Below are 26,644 nucleotides of genomic sequence, written 5' to 3'. Positions count from 1 at the left end.
GATCAGAAAGTGATCTGGGGATGCCAGAGTATCTTGGTTATAACATCTGAACACATATGAATTCAACAGTGCTTTGAAAATGTAGGAGGAAGCCAGGTGAACACCACTTCCCACAGGAAAATCCTCCACTCAGATTTGACTGTGTTCCTCAGTTTCTATAACAAATCTCAACCTGCGGTGCTGGAAACAGCCAGACGTTCTTAGGTCGTCTCCAACTGATACGAACCCTTCATTAAGAACCAAAAAGCAAAGGCAAATAAGGTCAAAATATTTATTCTATACTATCTCCCACCCACTAAATCACTGTTTTACAGTGTGTTGGCCAAGATTCTCGCATCTCCTTGTTCACATAAATGTACAGCCACGACACAAAGGGGAAGAGTGTGACTGCCACTGCAGCAGTCAAGTGAACTCCAGCCAGTGGGTTCCTAGAAAGAAGCAAACACAACAGAGCTGTTTCAAATCAATCTGCTATGAAACAGTCACACCTGGCTGCTGTTGGAAAGACAGCAAAGAGCCTTTGGCCACTCTGATGTAGCTCCTGTTGGTGCATTAGCACAGTACTTTTGCACAGAGGCACCATGTTGCAGCAGAAGTTTCTGCCACCTCATAAACCAGGTAAATAAATAGATAAAAGCACCCTAGTTGCCCAGAGGCATGTGTGTGTTTGCCAGCACAAAGGTACTGTTTGGCAGATTGGGAATTCTCCTGCTCCCAGCTAACAGGAATTTAGCAAAACAGCTGTAGCACAATGCTCTGAAGAGGCTGGAGGGGGAAAATGTGGAACCACTGCACCCACCCAGAGCCCTGTACACCTCTGGTGTATGGAGGGGACAGCAGCACAGAGACCCTCACTGGGAAGCTCCGTAACGTGGGAGCAATGGCAAAAATGGCTTTGCAGTTCATTAGCAGTTGTGGCCAACACTCCCTAGGCTGTTCCACTGAAGCCCAGGGAGTGTCCTTGTGCAAAGGGAGGCTGTCCCCTGCCATTATGGGTGGGGAGCAGAAAAACTTTCATATTCCTTTACTCCCCACTACAGACTTGTACCTGTACAAGATCCTCCAGGCTGTAGCACCAGCTAGTACTGCTTAGGTATCTGAGAGAGTTCAGGCAGTGACAGGAAGCAGAAAACCAAGCAGCCAAAATGAACTGAGAAGCTCTAAGCATGAGATATGAACATGTGAATGGATTTCAAAGAAAAAAAGGAAATAAAACTTACTTGGCTGAACTGCGACAAAGCCTCATCCATACTGCGATTATCACCAGACCAAACAACTCTCTAAAAAGCCAAACAAAAAACAGGTCACAAAATAATACAAGCAGGTGTTTATTAAAAAATATGTAAATAAATACAAGTTTTGCCTCCAAACCAGCACTGTTGCTCCTGTGAGAAGTTCAGTGTATTTTACTAGGATTGTAACTGTAAAGGTACTTACACAGAGTAACTTTGCTTCCCACCACAAAGCTACAAACACACGTGACCCAGCTATACATCTGCTTTCACTTTATGTTCTGTTGCTAAACTTCTATTCCCCAGCACATTTCTCTCCTTAACACAGAGCAAAGCAGCATCCCAGCATTCCAGACCATAAACAGCCACAGTGCTTCACATCAACACTGTGCAAGCACCTACGTGAGGCCACAACTGAATGTCCAGGTGAGAAGTCCTCCCTCCCTCATCCCTGCCAGTCAGAGCACTCAGCAGCCTGTGCTACATAAACAAGCATGTGTTGAAAACACCAATTCCCATTCCTGCAGCTCCAGCAAGAGCACCCAAAGCTGTTTCACTGTGCCAGTGCCCTCCTCTTTGAAAGCCAGAAGTTCCCCCACTAAAATCTGTGTGCCACAACCAGGCAAGCAGTCAGGACTGCTCACCCTCCCTTTGTCCAAGAAACCCCTGTCTGGAGCACTATAGTCACTTCTGCTTGGTTTGATTCCCCTGGACCAAGAGAACTCACTGCAGCAGCCCAGCAGATAAAGTTTAGAAGGTGACCACCGAAGGAGATGGCCTGGAGTGCTGAGTTCATGCAGGGGGGATTTATTCACCACTTACCGGCCTTCTTCCTCATGTAAAATGTTTCCTTGAGCATAAGCAAACAAAGAGCAAGCCAGAGCAATGGTCCCAATGATACATCCAGCAGAATGAAGGTCACAGAGGCTCCTCCAGACACGATTACCTGGGGAAAAAACAGACTGGCAGCAACTGCAGTGTCACTTGAAGGAAACCTATACATCAAAAAGCAACTGAGTCACTAAAATAGATGCCTTCAGCAAACACACATGCACCTTAAGCAGGAAGACTGAATTAATACCAGTATCTCTATGACCAGGGAAATCTGTTTAAAAGTGCTGATGAAAACAAACACTAGTGGGCTTGGAGCTTGCTTCCTTGGCAGCACCTCAATGAAGAGTTTCCTATTCTCTCCAGTAAACACAAGAGGCTCCAGCATTTGACATACATGGGAAAAAAATCACAGAGTGGAGCACAAAGGAGAGTTCTCTTAAGCAGGAGGAACAGCCTTTCTGGAGCTCCAGCCAGAACCAGATGCTCAGCATGACCCAGAGGCCAGGGGAGCAGCCCTAGCTCTCTGCCAGCCTCAGGGGCACAGAGCAACCACCCCCCTGCAAGGAGCCTCTTCCTTCACACTTCTTAATAAGCCTCTGCCTGAGGTTTGCCTCTGATGATGAGCATCACTGCTGACACCTCTGCCTGGGGAGCTGATGTTTAAAAAGAGAATTAAAGATGATGTGAAGTATCTGGATGGGCCCAAAGACTGCTGTGGTTTTCCATGTCTATTCCCAGACGCTAGTGGGGGGAGATGGGCAAAACCTTGGTGCTTGACCCCTCCAGGCAAGCATTAAAGATGAGCTGCCAAGATTGAAGAGCTCAGCATGACCCAGCATTGTAATTGATTTCCCATCTGGCTGAAGTTACTGCAGCTCAGCAGAGGCAGAATTTGGGTCTTCCACAGAGTGGAATGGCAAAATGTCCCCTGGTGAATGTACATAAATGTGCAGTCATACAATAGTTGTGCTATTTTAATCTTTATTTTCCACAGATCTTGGCACAAAAAAAAAACTACTTTTGAGTTTAACATGCAAATTCTCTTGACCAAATACCATTATGTTGAAGTTAAACCTATTACACAATAAACCTCCCCTGCAGCACTGATAAACCACTGGCAAACAACCCTCATGGGTTTTGGCTTGATGAACGCTTCATATGCTTAATGTAGCCAGAATGCTGAGAGGCTGCAATGGTGTCATCTGTGACAACAGCATACACTCCTGAAGATTTTCTGGCATACATGTAGTTTAGTCAGAGTAAGGATCCATCCAGAAAAGATCCAGTCACTTCATGCATACAAAATGTCAGGTTTAAAGTTATTTCTACTGGATGAAAATACAAAAAAATTAACTATTTTCCAGAGGCCTGGACCAAATCTGATATTCTCTCAACATGTGATGTGGCATTAGAGCACTTGGTGCATGCCCTTGGAAACTCAGCCACAGCACTGAAGCATGTAACAGGTCCCATCACTGTCTGTGCGCTTTGAGGGGCAGCTGCAGTGCTTGATAGTGAACAAGACCTTTAGTTCTTTCCGTGCAGAGGTCAACTGCTCTTCTATGAGGTAGATAAGCAAAACCACAATTTACATCAGGGAAACAAAGTGTATTAATGAGCTAACGTCAACACCAGAGCTCGGCTTGTGTTCTACTCAGGCTTTGAGCACTGGAACCAGGGTGCAAAGGTAAGATCACTCCAGCAGCTGCCCTTTATCCAGGGCTCCTCCACTCACCTGCAATTCATCCAACTGATGACCAGCTTTTGTAGAAGCAGGTTCCACAGATTTTTGCCCTCAAGATATATTAGGACATGTTTCTTAACTGATTTTAATCTATAATTTAATAGATAAAATTCGGTTTTGAGCAGACTGTTCTGCACACTGATGTCATACCTGTTACTGAAGGGTTTATGCTGACAAGGAGCGTCAGGGCAGCTGGCACTAAGTAGACAACCTATTAATGAAATACAAATCTACTCTGTAGCAGAGCTTAGTGAGACACACAGCAGTGCCCAGCCACAGCAGCTGCCAGATGTGGGGAACAGCTGCCACTTTCCCACCCCTGGCATGCCCTGGCACTGCCACTGCCCATCACCACTGCCACCCACCATCCTGGACCATCAGCTGAGTGTCAGCCCCAGCTCCTCAGCCCCTGGGTTACCAACCACCCCATTCACTGCATCTTGATTCCAGGGAAAGCCCCACAGGGGCTTTCCAGACCCCAACCCTCCACCTACACTGGGCAGCTCCGTTGGGAGCAGGAGCCTGGCTGGGCTCCCCCACACAAGGGATGTCCCCAGCACAAGGGACAGACCCTGCCACCCAGCAGCTCTCGTCACACTGCGCCTGTGCCGCTCAGCTCCAAGCCAGGCACACGGTGCCAGGGCCGCCAGGCTGCTCCCGTGCCCGAGGACGGGCTGGCAAAGTAGACTGGGAACTGGAGGGTTTCTCTGATTGCCCCTTGAGACCGAGGCAGCCCTGTCAAGCTGACAGGGACGGGCCAAGGGGAATGGCTTGAACCTGCCAGAGGGGAGACTGAGCTGAGCTCTTAGGCAGAAGCTCTTCCCTGTGAGGGTGCTGAGGCGCTGGCACAGGGTGCCCAGAGAAGCTGTGGCTGCCCCATCCCTGGCAGTGCTCAAGGCCAGGTTGGACACAGGGGCTTGGAGCAAGCTGCTCCAGTGGAAGGGGTCCCTGCCTGTGGCAGGGGTTGGACCTGGATGAGCTTTAAGGTCCCTTGAACCCAAACCATTCCATGACTCCATGACTCCAGCCGTTGCTGCAGCAGGGACCGGGTTCCCGGCGCCTGCTTGCTCTCCATGTAAAAGCAGGGAGCAGGGGAAGGGCGGTCCCGTACTCACAGTCCACAGCCCGGCGTCGGGGTCGTTCACCTGCAGCGGAAGGTGCGCACTGAGACCCGGCCGGGGCCGCGCTCCGCGGGGAGCGGTGCGGAGGGGAGCGGTGGGAGCGGTGCGGAGCTTCCTGCCGCCCCCCTCCGGGCGGTCCCGCTCTCACCTGCACTGCGGCCGCCAGCCCGAAGAAAGCGGCCATGAGGAGGTTGCAGCCCCGCCACAACCGCCCCGCCATGGCCATGGCCGCCGGGGAGGGCCGCAGCGACGGGGCGGAGCCGGTGGCGGGTTCGGGGTGGCCGCAGCCGATGCGGGTCAGAGCGGCTCGTTCGCAGTTCCCGGTCTCTCAGAAGGCAATTCCGCCCTGTCCATCGTCCCCTGTGAGGAAGGATGCGGAAGACCTGGAGCGGGTCCTGGCAGCGACGGCCCCGGCGGGTCCGGAGCGCAGGGGACTTTGAGCAGCAGTGAGCAAAGCGCAGCAGTAACGTGGAACTGCCCCTGGAGTGGCTGCCGAGAGCACAGAGGCGTGTTTGCCTCGCCGGCAACAGATGATGTATCAAGGGGCGCTGGCCACAGATGGTGGCTTGGAAGGTTTTCATAGGCAACCCAACGGGAGGGTGGTGCAGCATGCAGTAGCTGACCCAGCCGGGCTGTGTGAGCCCCATCCTTGGAGATTTCCAGGGAAGCTCTCTAGACAAAGCCATGGCTCACCTGATCTGATGTGGTGGCAATCTTGCTTCAGTTGGGCTGTTAGACTGGAGAGCTCCAGCTGTGCCTTCAGAGCAACACTGCCATGGTTCTGGCATAATTCATGTGCTTGAAAGAGAATTAGATTTTTGCCCCAGTGAATGCACACCAACAAACTTTTACAGTAAAACTGGCCAGTGGTTATGCAAAAGTTAAACCCCTTAAGAGGGGCCCTAAAGCCCCACCTGAGCTGTGACAGGAGCACTCAGCACAGCCCATGGAGCCTGTTGATCCAGTCCTTGACCCATGGGCTGACATCCCAGCTTGACCTCAGAGTTGCCACATCACCATAGATCTCACCAGCCACCTTTAAGCTATGGCTGATGATGCTCACCCTCACCAGGCCTGATCCTGATTCAACACGTAGGTTGATTTCCTAGCTTGACCCCAGGCTTTGCCTTGTCTCCAGGAATCTGGCTGGTGATCTGGGCTCTCGATTGGATCTGGCTGCAGTCCCTGGGTCTGCCCTGCCTGCCCCACACCAGGGCAGTGGGACAGGCATTGCCCGTGCACCGTTGGCTGTGGTGTCCTCCCTGGTGTAGCCTGGCTGAGGTTGAGATGACTGTGGAGCTGCACCATCAGTCACCACAGTGAGCTAGTGGGTGCTGGGGCATGTCTGAGCTCAGAGAGGTCCATGTAGAGGTTGGGAAGAGCCATGGTCAGCAGTATAGCTGCACATCAGACTGTGGCAGTGTCATTGCAGGGCAGGGAGTGCCTATTACTGCTGTTTCTATAGTCATAGAATCACAGCCCACCTTGTTTCTGGGCTGGGCTGGGCTGTTGTTGGCCATGTCACGGGTGAAGGGGAGCCAGCTGGGAGAAACTGGTGGAGACATATCCTGAGCCCTCCTGCGGAGGCACAGGTCTCATACTGAGGGGAAGAGGCTGCTGAGCAGGCAGATAGCAGCTTCTCCTGGGCATCATCATCCTGGGATGTGGAGGGTTTGGCAACCCTGCGAGCGACCAGGGCTCAGTGACGCAAGAGCGAGAAAGGGCAAAAGGCCTGCCTGTGTCCTGTGAGGACAGGGCAGGAAGGACAAGGTTGATTTACCAACCGTGGTGTCTGGGTCTGTCTTGTTCTTTGATGCTCAAATTCAAAAGCAATCGGGCTGTAGTGTCTTTTAGAAATATAAAGGATTTTTAGTGTTAGGTGTGCAAAGAAAAGGTCGAGGTTATTCACTTCAAAGCTTTACTAGTTTCCATGTGCAGTTCCTATAACCAGCCTCTTCTGTGGACTCGGGAGACTGAAGAGAGCCTCCAGCAATGCTGCTTTCGCCCATAAGAGGGAGGCCGAGAACATTCAGGACCCCTGAGTAGAACCTGAGCTGCTGTAAAATCAATTCCTCACTATTGAATAGAACACTTTCCCTCCTTACGCCTCTCTAGAGCTGCTGCTTAGCCCATTGAAGCCTGAGCTTGGCTTCAGCTCAGAAGCGCAGCTGTAAAGTACAGAGGTTTCCCATGAGAGTGCTGCAGAGGGAGAGTGCTGCTGGAGAGGGACTCTTCATCAGGGATGGTAGCAACAGGACAAGGAGCGATGGGTTCATACTGAAACAGGGGAGATTTAGGTTAGATATAAGGAAGAAGCTCTTCCCTTTGAGGGTGCTGAGGCGCTGGCACAGGGTGCCCAGAGAAGCTGTGGCTGCCCCATCCCTGGCAGTGTTCAAGGCCAGGTTGAACACAGGGGCTTGGAGCAACCTGCTCTAGTGAGAGGTGTCCCTGCCCATGGAAGGGGTTGGAACTGGATGAGCTTTAAGGTCTCGACCAGCCCATCCCATTCTATGGATCCAGCAGCCAAGCTGTGATATCAGAAGAGGCAGGCTGTTTCCCAAGAGCCTGTACCAGAGATGTTACTGAGGCATTGACATAGTCACCCATCCCAGTGGCCCTCTCCATCCCTGTGGACAGCAGTGATGCTGCCACAAATGGCCATAGATGTGTTTTGATGGGATCCAAACTGGATAAGAGGCTGCAGTTGGACAGGTGAAGGGCTCAGAGGCTTTGGGGTGTTCTTGGCTCCAGGACCCTGAACTACAGTTCACAGAGAAGCAGCTGGAGATAAGTGCATGTTGATATGCATGTGCATATGTATGCACAGTTAATATTGTCAAAAGGGCTTTGGGTTTAGTTGCCTTAACTTATGGGCTAGATGCTGTGAGCAGGGCAGGAAGGAGCCCCCTTCACTGAGAAGGGGAGTAGCCACACATTCACTCATATACTAACTTCAGGGGATTGGAGTCTAAAGCATTCAGTAGATCGACCTCCTTCTTCTCTTTATTATAATCCTATAGTAGCAACCTTCCTCCTACCTTATTGGTTTTATAGACCTCACCCAAATTATCTTGTTTATGCTTTGTCAGATACTTCTTTAATCCTAATTTGAAGTCCATCTCAATTCCCAGAAACATTCTAGAAAGACTCATTAAACAAGGCATTTGTATGCACCTAGAGTAGAACAAGGGGATGGACAACACACACCGTGAACCCATCAGGAACAAACCAGTCTGGTGTCCTGGCATGGCACAAATTCTTAGGCATCAAGTGAGAAGTGGCAGATGTCATGTACAGTGGCTTGAGGTAGGGTTTTAACATTGGATGTCCTGACCCCTTCTTGAGAAGATAAGAATGGGAAGTGCAAAACTGAAGTAATGGTACTTCAGGTTCTAATTATCAGTGGTTATCAAATGGAAGGACATATGGAAGGGATTTTTGCAGGGGTCTATTCTGATGCCAGATCTTTTTAATTCCTTCAGTTACCAGCCTGGATAATTAGCATCTCTGAGTGCCTCATTAAACCTGCATGTTACTGCAGGCTGTGAAGGACAGCAAAGACAACAGAATGCAGCATTAGCTAACAAATGTCAGAAATGACCTGAAACTTGTAGGGTAAAATTCAACAGGTACAACTTCAAGCATTACCTTTATGAAGTGACACACGTAAGGGAACCGGGTGGCTGCAACTTTTCAAAAGGACTCCAAGGTATAATAGAGAGAAAACTGAACACCAGAAATGGAAGAGGAAAACACCACCCTGGAGTGTATGAGCCAGGAGTAGCCTCCAAGACAAGCTGGAGTAATGTGCCTAGCTAGCAATGTGCACATCAAAATGCAGCTGAACGGAAAACAAAGTCAAAGGTTAGTGAGGATGCTGGGAAGCACAGTAACAAAGAAGGGCTGAAAGAATTGACAACAATTGAGTAGAGGAGGAAGCCAGAGTGAGGAGGGGAAGCATTACAGTTATCAAGTGTATAAGAAGTTGTTTCAAAGAAGGCCATAGCCATAGCAAATAGGCCATGAAAGATTTCAGCTCAGACAAACCTAAGTTAGGCTTTCAGGTAACATTAGGCTAGAAGTGTGCCAGATTGCTGGGGATGGCGCAATCTCCAGCACTGAAGGTATTTCAGAACTGGTTTCACAAACCTTTGTCAGGACAGGCATTGCTGCTACCAAGCTCTGGGTGGTTTTTTTGGGGGGGAGGGTAAGGCTTAACAGTATGATTTTACCTAATTGTAAGCAAACCACATGCAGGTGGCACAAAGCAGAGGGGGAAGCCAGCTGCTGCCACTGTTTGCCAGCAGACACTGGGCTTCTGTGCCACAGCCACAAGATGCCAGCTTTGGACCCGCACTCTTGTATAAGGCAGAAAAGAAAGGGAATCTGTGGAATGTAGGGAGTGGGGGGGAGGGAATATGCTTTGTGTCAGGACCTGGGCTGCACTCCCCTCCCCAGGAATTAAACCCAGCATTTAAGGCCAGTTTGCTGGGAAGAGCCAGGTGGCTTTGGAGCACTTTGGAAAACAGCTAGGAGAAGTGTGAGGGGTGTGCATAAGAACAACCCTTCCCTCCGTCTCCTGGGAGCTGTTTTCAGCCAAAGTTTTTCCTTTGTCTCCTACTTAAGCTACATTACAGTGTGCTGTGTCCTGGGGCGTGAGCCAGACCCTGACCTGGGCACCCGACTTAACCTCAGACCTACCTCATTGCAGTAAATTTGCCTGGTTACAGCCATGGGACCTGCCCTGCTCGCCTTGCTGCTGAGGCCACTGCGCTATGCTCCACTCCTGCGATTCCCTCCTTGCAGAGCAGCCACTCGTGGTGCTCCCTGACATTAGGTAGGTAAAGATACAGGGTTGTGAATCTGGCTTTGAGCTAGGTGGGGATGTGTCCCAGATGGGAATATGGGAGGAGAGATTAATGGCACACCTTCACCTTGATATATGTGCATGTGCTGTGGGGTCTGTGGTTGGTTCCAGGTGCTGGCACTGATGGTTACTCCCCACGGCGCCCACACAAACCACATTAAGGAAGGACTGCTCTTGTGGGAAGCTCTGTGTGCAAGTGCTTCCCTTCCTCTGCAACCAAAGCAATGGAGGGGACAGACTGTACAGAGCTTGGAAAGAGTCAGCAACATCCCCAGAGGGAGCACAGAACAGGGTGGGAGCCTGGCTTACAGTAGCAGCCTAAGTTCAAGCATAGCAAATGGGTTACTGGGGTTTTGGCCTGACCACATGAGGAAGTGATGGTGTTACCTGAGACAAAGGAAAGCTACATCCCTGGCAGGGAGGAAGAAGGCTTTGCTGGACTAGCAGGAGTTGGGAGGATAGAGCAGAAAGAGGGAGATGGTCAGGACCAGGTCTGCTTCCTTCTCCCACCTCCTGACAAAGGAGAGCTCTGCAGAGCGTGAGGTATTCACAGGAGAGCAGGGCCCAGGCAGAAGGCTGGGCTCCTCTTGGGTGTCAGCCCATCCTCTTGACCCCATGGGCAGCTGAGCAGGGAAACAAGACTCTAGGATGAGAGAAGATGCATTCCGAAACTCAAAGCACAAGATGAAAGAGGCCTTACCATGAAGCTAAGGTCCAAATGGGAGCTGAGATGGAAGAGAAAGAAATAAAAAGGAAGACCAGAAGGGGAGGCAGCTCCTGCCCTGATCTCTTTTCCCCCTTGCATTTGCACTTGCACAAAGGGTAATGGTTGGCAGTTTCTGGAGGCACATCCAGTGCACAGTGAGGACTCTGCTCTATCGCCACCTTCATGAGAAGCACAGAGAAGCCTGGACAGCAGAGGAACAGGAAAAGTATGCTTAGCCCTTGGTTGTCCAGCTCTTCTCGCAGTGGGTCTCAACCATAAAGGAGGTCAGTGTTATTTCTGTCACAGGTGAGGAAATGAGGGCTCCTGTAGGTAAAGGGACTTTCCCAAGTTAATGCAGGGGTTACAGAGAGAGGCCGGGTCTCTGTGGGACCCATTTCACAGCTCTGATTCCTGGCACGTGCTGTCCCTAGCACTAAAGGCTGTAAGTTTGTCAGCTTGTCTGGAGTCAGGGGTAGGATCAGAAACAATGCTCTAGAATGAAGAGCAGCAGCTAAGGGAGGAAAGAAAATGCAGAGACTGTGGCAGAAAGGGGACGTTTCCCCGGATATGTTGGCAAACACAGGGTGCAGTTATACCCTGTAGTGGCCAGGGAAGAGGTCTGCGGGAAGACAGGAGAAGTAGCTGCTTGTGAGCGAGGAAAAGCCGCAGGGGAAGATGAGAATTCCGGTGAAACTCCTGGGCCCAGGCGCGGCCCTCAAGGGGCTGCCGGGGCCGAACGTGTGGCACACGCCGCGGCGGTGGGGCCCTCACGACGCAGCGCTCCCTGGAGGGGCTGAGGGCGAAGCGAGCGGGCGATGCCGCTCCGGCCGGGGGGAGCGGGAGCGAGTGGGGCCGGAGCCACCAGGGACACGCAGCTCCCGGGGCCGGAGGGAGGCAGCGCTGCTCCCGCCCCGCCGCAGCGGCTGCCGCAAGGCGCCGGGGCTGCGGTCGCCCCGCCTGGGAGGGGTTAAGCAGCGGCCCCAGCCCGGGGGCGGACGGGGCGGCTGCGGCGGCGGCGGCTGCTATACGGCGGCGGGGCTCTAGGTGTCCTGCCTGGGAGGGTCCCTGCTGCATTGCAGCCGCCGCGCTGCTCCCTCTCCGCGCACACAATGGCGACTCCCAGCCCCAGCAGCGGCTCCGGCGCCGGCGGCGGGAGCGGGCCGGGCCCGGGCGGGCCGCAGGCGCACGCCGCCGCTAGCAGCATGCAGGGTAAGCAACCCCGCGCTAGGCCGCGGCCCGGCCGTCGCTTCCGGGCCGGGCGGCGCGCCCCGTTCTAGGCCTCGGCGGGCCGGGCTGGGCCCGTGGAGCGCGGTGCCCCCCGCAGGTTTCGCTCTGCCCGGGCCGAGCGCGGAGCCGCCGGGCGGGCGCTGACCCGGGCTGGGATGGAGGGTGGGCCGCTGGGCCCCGGCCTGGGCGGGCCGCGGCTCTGGGGACCCCTTCGGGCGCGGCCGTGCCGCCGTCCGGAGCGGCGCTGCCCCTCGGCGCGGAGCTGAGGTGCCCCAGGGGGGTGTGTGTGAGGATCGGTCCGGCCCCGGCAGGCTCCGCTCTGGGCCTGCCCCGCTGCTCCCTGCGGCTGCCGCCTCCCCCAGCGCCCGGCCTCGCTCGGCGGCTCCCCGGGAGGCAGGGCGGCCCCGGCTCCGCGCCTGGGGCTGCTGGTGGGTGGACGGGTCCCGAACCACTGCCCGTGGCCGGGGTCCCGCTTCCCCGTGCGGCAGGAGGGAACTGCGGGGCGGGACAAAGGCCGGCGGGACGCGGCTCTGGCTTTCTCCAGCCGGGGACGGTTTTGCGGCCTCTCCGGGGTGACCCGCGCAGGCCCCGTCCCCTCGCCGGGAGCCCCGCGGTGTTGTGGCCGGGCCCGGGGCCAGGGTTTGCGGCCGCTCGGCCGGCGGCAGGATGGCTCAGCACCGGCCCCAGGTCCCTGCGCTTACCTGTGCTTCCTAAGGCAGGTGTGTGGTAAGGGCCGTTCAGCAGTGAACTTCTGCTTCGGTCTGGTTTCCTTGTGATGGAAATTTACAGTGCTAGAGCAGGGTCGTGTTGCCGGGTTCCCGTCTGCACTTGTTGATCCTGGAGCCGTCTTGCAAAAACGGTGGGTGTTTATTTTTTAGAAAGGCTATAGCAAACGTATTTGAGTTTTGCTTTGGACTATTGGAAAATCCCTTCTGCTTGAGCAACGTTTTAGGCATTGTTAGGGCGAGGTGATGTAGTGCTGGGGTTTTATTTATTTTTCATTAATTTAGTATGGGGATGGTAATACTCGAGCTGTTTGCCTTGTTTGGGGTAGTTTCTTACTTTTTTAATAGAAGGAAAGGTCGCACTCAAAGCAGACAATGTTGGTCACAATTGTTTGCTGTAGTTCTGCTAGGACAGAAGGCACCGAGACTGATGGCACCTGTTTGGGCAGAGAGGTGATGGTACAAAATGAAGAGTTTAGTGTGGTTGGAATAAAAAGGTGCGTTTTTGCTGGTTGCAGCATCCCTTGTGTGAAGCTCTTGTGCTTGCTGGATGGAGGAGCAGGTACCTCCCTGCTGAGCCTGGGAAAGGTGATGGTATCTGTGTTCACAGCTTTGGAAAACCTGAATCCCAAACCTTGTAAATTAAGTGCGTGGAGTAAAAACACTTGACCATGGTATATTAGAGTTGTTGTGGTAAAACAAGCCATTGCCTTGCTGTAGTGCACTTACAGTCCTCTGTGTTGCTCCGTGTATTTTCACCTGACCCCCGTTTTTCCTGTCTGTGAGATGTTCCCCTGAATCCTGCATGTCCTCAGGGCTGAGAGTTGTGTTTGCACCCTGACTCTAGAGCTGGTGATAGTGCATCATCTGCATCCCTGGTCGGTCGGAGGAAGGGCAGTTGTTGGTTTAAAGTGCCTATTTAAATATGAATTCAAGACAGCAGGGCCAGGTTGGTGATATCCAGGTGTTTGTGGTGGAAGCTGGTGTTGGAGTGGTTTTTGTTCAGATGCTGGGGGAGAAGCTGAATGTAGAATCTTTGTGGGCTTGGGAGTAACAGGTTGGTGAAGCAAGTTCTGGAGCAGCAAGAAGCTCCATCCCAGGAGGAAAGTCCTCTGCCAGGATCCCTCTGGTGCCACATAACCCCTGTGCTGAGGTGCCATGGCCTTGTTCCCTGCTGTGTCTCCCAGCATGTGTCCTGTAGCTCCCTGCTGAGGCCAAGTCAAGCTGAGCTGCTGCAGAGCAAACCCATGCAGAGTGGTGAACGTTCCACAGCTCGGATGCCCAATGCTTGCTTGTGGTGGGGTTGGGCAGGAGCTGGGGCGAGGGATGTGTGGGAATGCATTGCGGGGTGGGGAGGAAAGTAGGGCTGTTTCAGTCTGGGTTGAATTGGCTTAAACACTGCTGAGGTGGGGCAGGGAAGTCATTAAGCTGGAAACAAGTAATCAGAAGAAAAAACCCACCTGAAGTTTTACTCTGTTAATTTTCAGCCAGAAGCAGCCTCTGACCTGGCTTGTGCAGCTGCTGCTGCAAGGGAGGTGGTGGGACAGGGAGAGGATGGACTATCTCCTACAGGTTTGGCCTGTGCCCACCACAAGGGCCTGAGGCAGTGCTCCTCTGAACAACCATCCATTGCTTCTGGAGAATACCCATCGGGCATGTTCTTGGGCAGGCTGGGGTGAGAGCCTCTCTCTGGGGTTTCTGTTTCAGTATGAGGGCCAATGGTTTCATAAGGGGTATCTGCTGTTGGAGAGTTTGGCAGGGGCTGAAGAGAGAAAGGAGGCTAGAGGTGGTGGTACAGGGGAGAAGTCTTCATGAAAATTGAGGCCCACCATGCTGATGTCTGGAGCTAGGGCTGCACATCAAAGAGGTCTCGGCAGGCCACCCTGTTTTGTTTTAAATTTGATATTCTGCAGTGTTTTTGATGCCCCTTGAGGTGACAGTGCTGAGATGAAGGGCCACCTCGCTGTCCTCATGCTGGGCTTCCTGTGTAGCTGTGGTCCTCAAGCCTTGTAGTCAAGCAAGGGGTTGCTTCAGACTTCACACTGTTAGTGTTCTGCATGCCCCAGCTACATGATCCTGGCTAACTGCACCAGCAGTTCATGCCCATGAACCTGGGACCTTACTTTCTTCCCAGACACCCCCTGGGCTGGTTGATGGTGCCATATTCAAGGCAGTCACCAGCTTAGAGACAACACAGAGCTGCAGTTCTCAGTGTTGGAAATAGGTTCTAGTTTATGATCTTTGAAATTCCTGTTTGTTTTCTGGGTGCTGGGGCTTGCTGCTGTGAAGAGCTGTTGTCCTTAGTTATGTGTAATGCTGGAGTAGTCCTGCATGTGTAGCCTGCTGGGTGTTTTGTGGAGAAAAAGGAGGTTCTGTAGGAAGCAGGATATCCCACTTGGACAGTGATTTAAAAGAAACCAACACCCAAACTGTAATTGGAGCAGGTTTGCATTTCTCTCATAGCCAAAATAAGTGATTGTCTTTACTGCTGGCATTGTTTGAACGATGGTGGTGTGGAATCTGCTGCCATTGTTTGAAGGATGGTGGTGTGGAATCTAGACAAGGAATGAGTTCCATGACATAGGAAGAATTTCGATTGTAATTGCAACCTGTGGAGTCAGTCATCCTACCTCTAGTGCCAAGCAGGAGCTGAAACTGCTTTTAACTGGCCTTTAAAGATTAAGCTCCTGCATCCAGCATTCAGGAAGACTGGAGGCAGCTGGTACTTCATAGAATCATAGAATGGTTTGGGTTGGAAAGGACCTTAAGATCATGCAGTTCCAACCCCTCTGCCATGAGCAGGGACGCCTCACACTTGACCATGTCACCCAAGACTCTGTCCAGCTTGGACTTGAATTCTGCCAGGGATAGAGAATTTACCACTTCTTTGGGCACCCTGTGCCAGCACCTCACCACCCTCACAGTGAAGAACTTCTGTCTTATATCTAACTTGAATTTCCTGTGTTTAAGTTTGAAACCATCCCCTTTTGTCCTATCACTACAGTCCCTGAGGAAGGTCCCTCTCCAGCATCCTTGTAAGACCCTTCAGACACTGGAAGCTTCTCTTGAGGTCTCCACCCAGCTTCTCCAGGCTGAAGAGCCCCAGTGTTCTCAGCCTGGCTCCATGCAGGAGGTGCTCCAGCCCCTGATCATCCTTGTGGCCTCCTCTGGACTTGCTCCAACAGCTCCATGTCCTTGTGTTGAGCACACCAGAGCTGTACACAGTACTCCAAGTGGGGTCTCATGACAGCAGAGCAGAGGGGTAAGATCACTTGGTGAGGTACTTGTTGCTTGCTGTGCTCTGCTGTCTTTCTGTAGCAGAGCGTATTACTGTGGGTGTCTTTCAGAGTGTACATGATGGATCAGATGTGGGAAATCCCATCCTGTTCAGCTGGAATTTGGGATTCCCGGTTCCGTTCACATGTGTGGTCCTGTCTACTCTCTGCATTGAGGTCTTTGCCCTTTCTACCCCACTGCAGCCATAATACCTTTTTGTTTTCAGCAAAAATCAGAGAAGGTCCATATCTGGTTAGAGAGTCCTCAGTGGATATGGCAAGGAACCTGAGGGGAGAGTTGCCCAAAGGGTCTCCGAGTGCATCAGGAGATGCTCTTGCCATTGGATGCCATTTGTGCATTGGTGGCTTACTGGAGCAGGGAGGTGCATTTCTGCCTATGTATGAGCAACTTCTGCTCTGTTCCTTTCTCTGCCCAGTGGACAAGAGCTGCTGGGAGGCTCTTTGAGAGGTCAGAAATTGTTTGTGTTGGGCAGAGGACAGAATTGACAAACACTGTGGTGGACTTTGTCAGTCATTGTGGTCAGATGAATTTGGTGTCAGGGTGTAATCCACATTGTGCCTTTGGGGTAATCATAGTTACTTCAGCCATCACTGTAAAAAGCTGAATATTATTTGAAACCATTTATGGGCATCACTGTGGCTAGTACAGAGGTTCAGTAAGAGATATTGTGAGTCCTGTATCCTCATCCTCTTTTGTGTTGCTGCCTTTGTGAATGCAGGCAGTGGCTGAAGCCGTTCTTCTCCCCACTGCTGAAGGTGTTTCTTGATCCAGGCCCAGCAGGAGGAGAGGAATGTTGATGCCTTGATGCTGAGATGTTGGATGTGCTGGATCACGGTGTGGGCACTATCAAAAGGCTGGTGTGTGGACTCATCTGGTAGCAGAGGGGCAGAACAGGTGGGGAAAGTAAGAAGAGCCCCAGTAAATGTGGCAGTTTGCTCAGGGAACCTCAAAGAGGATATTTTGAAATGAGATAGTGAGGAGGTGGAAAGGTTGTGAAGCAAAGGGAACAGTAAGCAAGCAGCAGATTGGGTATGAACCAGTGTATGAGTGGCCAAGTAAAATGAGACATATGATGTAGATAAGAAAACAGTTAAGACATAAAAGAATGAGAAAATAAAAGAAAGGACAAGAGGGGAGAATTAATTAATCCTTGTCCTCAATAGTTGGTAAAAGAACTGTTTGCCACTGTATTAATGACCTGCTCTTACTCGAATGCAGGCACAGTGAGTTGTCTCTCCGGCACATGGGCGCTGGTTGGGTACAGTCAGAAAGTGACTTCATGACAGTGGCCATGTCACCATGCGCTGGTGCAAGCTGACACTTCCAGGTCTGTCACGATGGCTGCATGGCTACTTGGACGTGTTTGCATTTATAATGGAAAGTAAAGATAGTTGGGTGATAAGCAAAGCAGTGTATTTCAGTTTGTTCATGCTGACCGGTTTATTCCTATATGGTGTCTGTACAGTGATATGGGTGACCATATCTGCTCTGTGTTTGAGTCCACTTAAGCATGTAGGACTGTAGGTATATGATTTTGCACTTCAGCTCTCCATTTTGGTTTAGTTGTAATCAATTGACATTCTTAATATAGAATTACTGGATAGTTTGGTTTGGAAGGGACCTTCAAACCTCATCTAGTCCAACCCCCCTGCAATGAGCAGGGACATCTTCAACTAGATCAGATTGCCAAGAACCACAACCAGCTTGGCCTTGAATGTCTCCGGAGGTGGTGCATCCACCACCTCTTTGGGCAACCGGTGCCAGTGTTTTACCACCCTTACTGTAAAGAGTTTCTTCCTTGTGTCTGTCCTGAATCTCCTTTTTCAGTTTAAATCCACCACCCCTAGTCCCGTCTATTCGTAGGTGTGTATTCAGTGAAACATTACTTAAAGGAGTCTTGTGTAACCACAGCAAGCGCTGCATGTAGCCAATACATGTAAACACCTTGTTAGCATCATACGGCTGGGATGTGATTGCTGCCTTTGCAGTCACATCTGTTGGATACAGGTTTGGTAACAGAGTTTGTGTGTTGAAAGTAAAGCTTGAGATCTGCTTCCCTATAGGAGGGGTCTGGAAAGAAAAACTGCATGAAAGCAAGAAGCTGTGTGGAGTGTTTGTGCACTGCTCTGCCCTGCCGATGTCCAACCAAGTTTCACTGAAGTGATGTTTATAAAGAAGGTACAAAAATCCGTGAATGGATGTGGTGCTTCTGGCATCCTCTCAAAGGCTGGAGCACACGGATCTGGACCAGCTTTTCAAAGGTGCTGGTTATGTTCCCAGGTTTTATGTACCTTGTTTGCAATGGATTGTGTTGTATGAACAAATGTTTTGGGGATTCTTGTGTTGATCCTTATAATCTATGGCTGGTCTGTAACATCTTTTACAATGAGAAAGCCAGTCCCTGTAAAGACGCCAGTTCAGGGGAAGCTGTGTCTTTAAGTCAGTAGGTCCAGTAGTTCCTGCATTAATAAACTGATTTGTTTTGTTTTATATGTATCAGTTTGGTTGGTGTCTGTTACGAGTTGCAGTCCCTGTGCAGTCACTGTGCTGCTTACTTGGCCAAGTTCTTCAGTAAAGCAAATCCTGTGCCATATCAAGAGAATGGTCAGGGGCTGGAGCACCTCCCATATGCAGACAGGCTGAGAACATTGGGGCTGTTCAGCCTGGAGAAGAGAAGCTGCGTGGGGACTTCAGAGCAGCTCCAGTGTCTGAAGGGGTATATAAGAATGCAGAGGGGGATTCTTCATCAGGGACTGTAGCGATAGGACAAGGGTGATGGTTTCAAACTGAAATGGGAGATTTAGGTTAGATCTAAGACAAAAGCTCTTCCCTGTGAGGGTGTTGAGGTGCTGGCACAGGGTGCCCAGAGAAGCTGTGGCTGCCCCATCCCTGGCAGTGTTCAAGGCCAGGTTGAACACAAGGGCTTGGAGCAAACTGCTCTAGTGGAAGGGGTCCCTGCCCATGGCAGGGGTTGGAACTGGATGAGTTTCCAACCCAAACTGTTCTATGATTCTGTATTACTGAAGTCTGCAGGCATTCCCTGTAGAGGGCTTTGGTTTGTCTTCTAGATCCTCATATCCCTTTATATATTTCAGGATTGTCTGATTGCAGAAGAAAGGTATGAACAGTGGGTGAATGATGGTGCAGCGCCTTTCCAGCACTGAAAGATTTCTTCCTTTTAAAAAGGTCTGTTGTTGTAGCTGGATTAACTAATGTGCAGTAGTTAACTCATGGTAAATCCCTAGAGAGACACTTCACCCCTGTTTCTTCAGCTAGGAGATAACTTGAATATTGTGTCTCTTCTAGGCTTTGGCAGTGGAATAGCTAATGAATCCCCCCCATATGCACATTCCACTTGTAAGTGATAATGGCACTTCTGTTTGGGGGTGGCTGAAACAAAAGCTGTGAGGCTTACACCTCTCAGTAGGCAATGGGCTGGGATGTTTAAGGTGGATGTTCAAAGATCAGAATAGTTGATTATCAGGAGCTAAGTGCCCTACATTGTTTTGGAGGTGCCTCGGGGTTAAGACATTGTCCACAAAGCATGCAACTGCAAGGAGGGAGTGTTTCATCCTGTTCTCCTGGGATGGGGTTGCAGGAGGGATTTGTGCAGCCTTGAAGCCCTCTTTGATTTTTACCTGGGGGTTCTTCTGGTTGTCTGAACAAGACACAGTAATTTTTGCAGTGAGTCTGCACCCACTTTTATCCCCACCCCACCTCCTTGTACCATTGCCAAATTGCTGGACAAGCTCTCTCTGTTACAGATCTTTTGCCAAGGTTAGCTAGATGAACGTGTATAGAAACTGTATGTAAGCAACTTGGAGAAGTGTCACTGCAGGAGGTACCATGTATGGCAGCCCCTTGAGGGGGTATTCCTGTGTTATAAGCTTTGTATTGACTGCAGGTGCTGGTGTGGATGTACCATTCACATATGTGCATCTTTAACATCTAGAGCTCCTCAGCCAGGTCACCCAGTGGGTATCTCCCTTGTTGAGGCTGTGCTGGTACCTTTCTTTGCCTGGTGACTGGTCCCATTTTGAGAGCTCCCCTGAGAGGCAGGATGATGCTGCAGGGAGTGGCAAGAAGAGAGCATGGTGGCTTGACTTCATCCCTCACTTGTGCAGTACAGGCATGGTGTGACACTGGGTGTATGCTGATCCCAAATCCCATGCCCACTAAGCTGTGAGAATTGGTTGCTTTCGTTGGGGAGCAGGTCCCATTGCAAGCTCTGTTGGGTGCTGATACAGTGTTGAAAGCCAGGCAGTGCTCATAGCTAAGATGGTTAGTGGTGGATTTGGCAATACTGGGGTAAAGGGAGGACTTGAAGGTCTTTTCTGACCTGGCTGATTCTATTATCCTGGTGCTGCTGGCAGGGCAAAAGTGTGTGTGATGTCCAGCCAACAGCCTGATGCTTCTGACTCACTGAGGAGCTGCTGCTGCCAGAACCATTCTCCAGCCTCCCCAGCACTGTCCTTCGTGGGTGCAGTGTTTCCCTCTCAAACGTGATTAATGCTCTGACTGACTGCTCATTTATGTCCTCACAGTAATCCTGTGCTGGCATGTCCTGAATCTTTGAGACCCAAACCCAACACAGTGACCATTCTGTGATGATGTTCCTCAGGTGGTTGATTGCCCACACTGTGGAGCAGTGCACCAAACTGCAAGTGTAATAGCAGTGGGATCAAAATCTTGCTGTCCCATTGGGGATCATGTGGGTTTAGCAGCCAGTATTGATTGCTCTATGGCAGCTGAGCTGATGAAGTTCGGGTTGCCTTCATCCATCAATGGTGTGGACAGTGGGCTTGGTTTGGTCATTTGGCTCCTGTTTTTCTGTGTTTTGGGGGATTTTTTTGGGGTGTGTATGTTTTTACTTGTCAGGAATCAAGCAAATTTCCCCAGTTGCACTGCACTGACAACCCACAAGTGTAAGAAATCTGTGCTCTGGTGTGCAGTACCCTTGCAAGTTTGAAGAGCACCATATTGCAGCTAATGAACTTCCTGCCTGCCTTTAATGCCAGTGTTTTGCCTTCACAGTAACTGTTTCTGACTGGATAGGTCTTTTTCCTGAGACACTTCTTGAATGTTGAAGGGAAGACTGCAGTGGGGCAGACTAGAACTAATGATTGTGATTTAATATGGTAAACTCCAAGCACCCAGAGGACAGGAGGGCTTTTAAACCAGAGGATCTACAAGAAGACTGATAAACTTTGGCAGCCAAATACATTTGGAAATAAGAATAAGGGAAGGAAGAGAGAAATTGACAACTTTCACTGCCTCAGTGTTTGAGGTGCTTTTGTCTTGGCCACAGCAACAGAGCTTTGTGTCAGCCTGAGCATCAGTGCTCAGGATGGTGTTCTGGGTAGGCTGTGTTTTAAAAAGAAAGCAGAGTGAAAAGTTAAGTTAGGCTAAGCCATCTCTTCTGGGCATCTACAGTTTTACTGGGATTCCTTTTTGATGGGAGGCTTTAGATCATGAAGATGTATCACGATGTACATTTCTTGGGCTACTTAGGTGGCTGTTGCCTCAGGACACATGCTGCAGTTGAAGCAGCTGCTGCGTTTGTGCCTCCCCGTGGCTGGGTGTGAGGTGTAAGCATGACTTCTGCAGAGTATCATGGGTTTATTTCAGTTCCTGTTGCAGTGTGTGAAGTTTTGAGGAGACATCCCAGGGATGAGCAGAGCTCCTTGTCAAGCTTTGTGCCAGTGGGTGAGGTGACCTTGGCCTGGATTTGCATCAGCACCATCATGTGGTGCTGCAGACCATCTTCCAAAACGTGTGCCCTTGACTCCTGGGTAGCCCTCTGAGGGAGGATCTCTGCTACTGCCGTTTGTGAAGAAATACAACGTGGCATTGCCGAGCATCTGCTCCCATCTCCCTCTTGGTTCTGCTCTCAGCCAGTTCAGGTGAACACGTGCAATAGCTGTGCTTAGCTGGGTACAACCCATTAACGTCAGTATGAGCATCAAGGGAGATGGAGAGTATGTATATTGCACAAATTGTGTATTTATTAGCTGCTAAATTGATTTCCTCTTCTGCAAATCGAAGCTGTTGTGTTTGCCTTGCACTGGAGGCTGGGCCAGGCCTGCAGGAAGCAGACGGCTGAGCCTGGAGCAAACAGGGAGTCCAAGCACCAGGAATTAGGCTGTGTTTTGAATAATGTATCTGACCTTTCTGAGGTGCCTCAGGAGATGCCCTGTGGCATGAAGAGGGCAGCTGGTGGGGAGCAGAGCTGAGCTGGAAGGGAGGTTCCTTTCATCAGGTTTTCTCTAGGCTTATTTTTGTTTCTGTGGACCAAAAGGGGTTTATGGCTTGCTTTGGAGCCAGTTCTCTGGAAGTGGTTCTCTGCCCTGAATTAGCCATCACTTTGCTTTTGGAGCGGAGAGCAAAGGGTTTGTACTTTGAAGAGGTTTGTGGACAGAGATAAAACAGTTTCCTTTAAAAACACATGGCTGTGTTGCTTTAACCTGGGAGGGGTTATGGACTCAGATAAAAGCCCTGCATTTGGAAATTCTTTCTGGGGAGTGATGGGACCATGTCTGAGTTTTCCTGTAAAGACCAGTTGCCCTCCTGAGCAGTGTCAGTTCAGGACCTGGTATCCTGCCAAACACTGGAAACCTCACCCTACCTTTGATGTCCTGTGCTTTCATCCTGTCCCACTCAGAAACATGGATGGGTGGTAGCGTAGGAAGGAGGGGCTCATACAGAACCACTTCATGTATGGCTGGCCAAGACTGGCAGCCCAGAGCTGAGGATAGACATGGGATGTCTGTCCCTTCTTCAAGGTACTTTTTGCCTTGAGGTAGGGGGAGCAGCAAGCATGTGGAAACAGGGTTGTTTGGGATGTCTGCTTTCAAGGCTGGTATCTTTACTGACTTGGGGAAAAGCAGAGGTCAGCTCTCCCCTTTCTGATCTGATGTAGCCCAGGTGTTGTAACTCGAAAGTGTGACTGCATGGTGTAAGTAAGTGTGCAGGTTTCTGCAGAGGGGCTGTGAATGAGCTTGGATACCTGTTGGAAAGAGTTGGTGTAAAGATTTGGAGATGAGCTGCTTTAGGCAGCAGCTTGGTAGTGGAGTTCTTGCTGCGCTGGGGACATTCACACATTATTGAATATCCAGCCTTCTCCTGGGGATGTAAAGCCTACTTTCAAGTATGTTTCTCATAAATGTATTTCATTTTGAGAAGAGTTGAAGTAACATCCTGGAGCTCATCTCCCAGCTGGTTATACCAGAGCTGTGGCCACATACGCTTCCTACAGGTTAAACTCTACCACTGTGCATCAGCACTGGGCATCCTCAGGGCTGAGAACAGGAACTTACTCTCTGGCCTGTTACTGTGGCTTCATCCCTGCTGAGGGGGGCTGCAGCTGAGGAAATGGGAGAAGGATCTTTCTCAGCAAGTGTGAAGTGGCAAAGATTGAGTCAGCAATGGTGTCTGGCTGTATGTGTTGTGCAGGAGGGCTCGGGTGGCTTCCCCATCAGGGATGCGATTTGGGATATTCTGTGACTTGAACTGGAAATTCCAAGTCTGATTTGTCAGTATTCTTGCCTTTATTTCTTCTCTTTCTCATTTTTTTTTCCCCTGCCCTCAAAACCAAGCTGTAGATGAGGACTGTGTGAATGCAGGGTTTATTTCAGCAAAGACATGGAGTGTTTCTGGGGCTGGTCATTTGCTTTAATATAGACAGGTCTTAGCTAAGACTGACTTGAACGGGAGCCTGTGACTGGGCTGGCACCAGGGAACCTGTTTCATTGCTGAGCTGCCAAAGGTCTGAGCTGCACCCTGCCTTGTGCCAGGGCACTGCTGCTCTCACAGCACCTGGGACTGAGGCCAGGAGCTGCCTGTCCGCGATGCTATTTCCATTTAGTAAATAGAAGCTTTCTGGGAAGGTTTGTGTTGGGTTTCCCTCTCAAATCTGATTAATGCTCTGACTTTGGCAGCAAAGCTTTGCCTGCCCAGCATTTATGTCCTCACAGTAATCCTGTGCTGGCATGTCCTGAGTCTTTGAGACCAAAACCCAACACAGTGAACATTCTGTGGTGATGTTCCTCAGCTGGTTGATTGCCCATGCTGTGGAGCAGTGCCCCAAACTGCAGGTGTAATAGCAGTTGGGTCAAAATCTTGCTGCCCCTTTGGGCATCACACAGGTTGAGCAGCCAGTGTTGGTTTCTGGTGAGGTTGGGTTGTCTTTGTCCATGCTGGCAGAAGCTGCAGCTGCTTTACAGCCCAGCAGGAGCATTGACTCCTGTGCCAGAACAAGTGCCCACTTGGTCAGTATTAGATCCAGAGGGGTCCATGGGATGACAGTCACGTGTCCCCATTCACCATGGGTGACAGCAGGGTCTGTGTTCACAGCAGGCTCACAGCAATAGTTTCTCCTCTTAGTTAATGGTCAAATGCTGCCACTGTGATGTGCTTCAGGAGGAGGCTATTCCCAGTACTTTGGATGGTGAAACAACTGTGAACAGAATTTCAAGTGATCCTGGGAAGTAATTTTGCCCAGTGCTTCAGTGGAACAAGGTAACCAGTATGTGCTAGAAGTTCCCTCAGTCCCATGGATGGTGGTTGGTTGGATGACTCTGAGTTTGGTATGCTCTGGTCCATGTCAGCACTCAAAGAAGACAAAGACCCTTGGCAATCTCTTTAAAAATGAACTAATAATAATCCCAGAATGGACATGGAATGAGGGAATTCTATGCACACACACTCTCACTGCTGCAATCAACTGGGGTGCAGTTTAGAGGATAATTCCTCTCTTCCTGCTCAGATACCAGCAAGCTGGATGCCCAAGAAATCATAAAATGGTTTGCGTTGGAAGGGACCTTCTAAGGTCATCTGGTCCAACCCCCCTGCAATGAGCAGGACATCTTCAATTAGATCAGGTTGCCAAAACCACATCCAGCCATAATCCGAATCGTGCAAGCTTCATATTTTGTCTCCAGTAGTTCCTCCTTTCTGCCTCATCCTTAAGCATATTGAGCTCCTCTTTTGAAAGCAGTTTGGGCTCTTTGCTTTCCAGAAGACAATTTCAGTCATTAACTGGAGATGTTTCTTTAGTTGCCAAACCGTGGTGGTTTCATGGCAGTTGTGTAGCTGTTGATGTGTCATCTTCAACATGCGTGCTGCTACTCTCCGGAATGCCCATTTCTTGGAGGTGTTTCAGGGTGTGATGGTATTCCTGCCCTGGCTTGCCTTGGGCTAGGCAAGGAACCAACCTCTGCTATCCTTTCTGGGAAACAGATGCTCTGTTCCCATTGATGGGAGGTTCTTTGTGGTGTCTTTGGAGTTCACTTTGTCTCTGGAGTTTGCTGATGGCTTTGCATGGGGCAGCAGGACCAGGCTGGTACTTCCAGGTTCCCCCTTCCTCCGGGGAGACCTCCCAGGGCAGCAGCAGCACCACCAAGATGTTTTGGTGCAGTGTTTGATCAGCCCCGAACAGGGATGAATGAGGCCTCCCTGAGACAAGGTCAGTGTCAAGCAGCTCGCACTTTCCCACTGCTGTAGTGGAGGGATTGTAGCATCTCAGACCAAGGCATCACAGGTTGGTTTTATCTGGGGTGAGACTTCAGGCACGCGCTGGGCAGCACTGCTCTGGCCAAAGGCTGCTTCCAGATGGATGTGAGGGTGGAAAACTTACATTTGTGGTGCTCTGTAACACCTTGCAAGAGCCAGGAGGACCCTTTAGTGGTTTTGTGGGGGCAGTCAGACTTTTGTATGCAGAGCTGGTGCATGTGTTCCTTTTTACTGGGGGCTCCAAGGGAGAAGGAGTTAATGGGGACGAGGGCAAGGGAAGAAGGTAGCTGGATCTCTGTTGGGGCTACTGGCTGGTATTTTTGCAGCAGTCTTCTGTTACCCAGCATGAGGCCATGGGGATTAGCTGGGCAGACTCTCAGGCTCCTGCTGTGCTGAAAACCCGCCTGCCCTCTGCACAGCAGTGGAGCTCTTTTTTCCTTCCCTCTGAGGACTTTCAAAATCCAGCAGATTGGGGGAATTTTTGTTGTGAGACTCTGATGCTTGTTTCTTTGGCGGAGAAACTCGCCCCTAGTGCTGGGATTTTGAAAGAATGGGAAATAGCTTGTATAACCCCCAAAAGAATCATGCCTGGTGAGGTAGCTTATGATAATATGATGAGGAGCTGAACAGATACAAACAGCATTCATCACCTCTGAAAACCTAAATGTGTTCAGAGTATGTTTGGACTTCAAATCCTGTTTGAAGAAGCAGGGTGCAGCTGAGCATTGTGGCAGTGTGACCGTGTGCCCCTCAACTTGGAGGAGAGACCTGAGGTGACGCCTGCAGAGCTGGGTCAAAGGAATGGGAAGGAGTTTTAAGGCAAGACAGTGAACTTATAAGCTCATCAAAAAGCTGAATTGGTTTTGTAGGGATAAGAGGAACTTTCCTTGCAGAATGACATCAGAATTTTTTCCTTTTCTTTTAGATGGTCATGTTTTCTGCTAGTCAGGTGGTTAGCATTGCTTATTTCCTTTAATCGGTATTGTCAATATGATTTCAGAGCCTTAAAACTGGCATTAGTAGACTTCGTGGCTTGTCTGGGGGTGACAGCACTGGTTCAGGTGTAAATGTCCTGGATAAAGTCAGAGGTAATACCCATCTCCATTGGCTTGGTCAGCACTGGAGGAGAGGGATGGGGCTGGTCTTGGCTGTACCTGCATCACCATAGCCTGCTAGATCATAGGTGCCTCTTAGGAGTTTTGGTGGGTTGTCTTCACTGCTTAAGGAGTTGGAGCTTTTCTGTGATCTGTCATTTACATCAAGCAACAGATCCATACCCAGGTCTGAAGTGGGGTTACTCCTGGTGTGACCCTGGGCAAACTATTGTATGATTCTATGAGCAGATTCAGTGCAAACCTCCAACTTCCTGGGTACAAAACAA

General features: G+C 50.5%; 2 protein-coding genes across 4 annotated transcripts in view; one reads left to right on the top strand and one right to left on the bottom strand.

The window, feature by feature from the left end:
* Positions 1-257: 257 nt before the first annotated feature.
* On the bottom strand, positions 258-5,217 carry TMEM220 (transmembrane protein 220). 3 transcript variants are annotated; one of them, XM_061365730.1, is made up of 6 exons: positions 5,080-5,217; positions 4,926-4,955; positions 3,961-4,021; positions 2,055-2,178; positions 1,221-1,280; positions 258-428 (listed from the first exon to the last, which is right to left on the bottom strand). In XM_061365730.1, exons 1-6 carry the CDS (start codon positions 5,155-5,157, stop codon positions 296-298), a joined length of 486 nt encoding a protein of 161 aa, XP_061221714.1. In that variant the 5' UTR covers positions 5,158-5,217; the 3' UTR covers positions 258-295. The 3 variants fall into 3 exon arrangements, with proteins under 3 accessions (XP_061221714.1, XP_061221799.1, XP_061221627.1); XM_061365815.1 differs by lacking the exons at positions 4,926-4,955; positions 5,080-5,217 and adding an exon at positions 4,808-4,910; XM_061365643.1 differs by lacking the exon at positions 3,961-4,021 and having other exon boundaries at positions 4,926-5,217.
* A 6,196-nt stretch (positions 5,218-11,413) lies between these two features.
* The window catches only part of MAP2K4 (mitogen-activated protein kinase kinase 4), a 76,033-nt gene continuing 60,802 nt past the window's right edge, over positions 11,414-26,644 (top strand). The window contains exon 1 of the mRNA XM_061365285.1: positions 11,414-11,713. Within this exon, the coding sequence (XP_061221269.1) occupies positions 11,614-11,713 (100 nt within the window). The 5' untranslated portion in view covers positions 11,414-11,613. The remainder of the gene's footprint in view (positions 11,714-26,644) is intronic.

Source organism: Neopsephotus bourkii, unplaced genomic scaffold (genome assembly GCF_033783945.1).
Source record: "Neopsephotus bourkii isolate Nb327-2 ecotype Australia unplaced genomic scaffold, CSIRO-AGI_Nbou_v1 NB_5, whole genome shotgun sequence".
NCBI lineage: Eukaryota > Metazoa > Chordata > Aves > Psittaciformes > Psittacidae > Neopsephotus > Neopsephotus bourkii.
This window is presented reverse-complemented; position numbering and strand designations above follow the sequence as displayed.

Bases quoted from the DNA above. Each gene is read 5' to 3' on its own strand.
- TMEM220 (XM_061365643.1), bottom strand. From the start codon at position 5,157: ATGGCCATGGCGGGGCGGTTGTGGCGGGGCTGCAACCTCCTCATGGCC. The intron at 2,179-4,925 runs GTGAGTACGGGA...TTTTTTCCCCAG, and splicing joins CCGACGCCGGGCTGTGGACT to GTAATCGTGTCTGGAGGAGC. The intron at 1,281-2,054 runs GTAAGTGGTGAA...TTGGCTTTTTAG, and splicing joins TTACATGAGGAAGAAGGCCG to AGAGTTGTTTGGTCTGGTGA.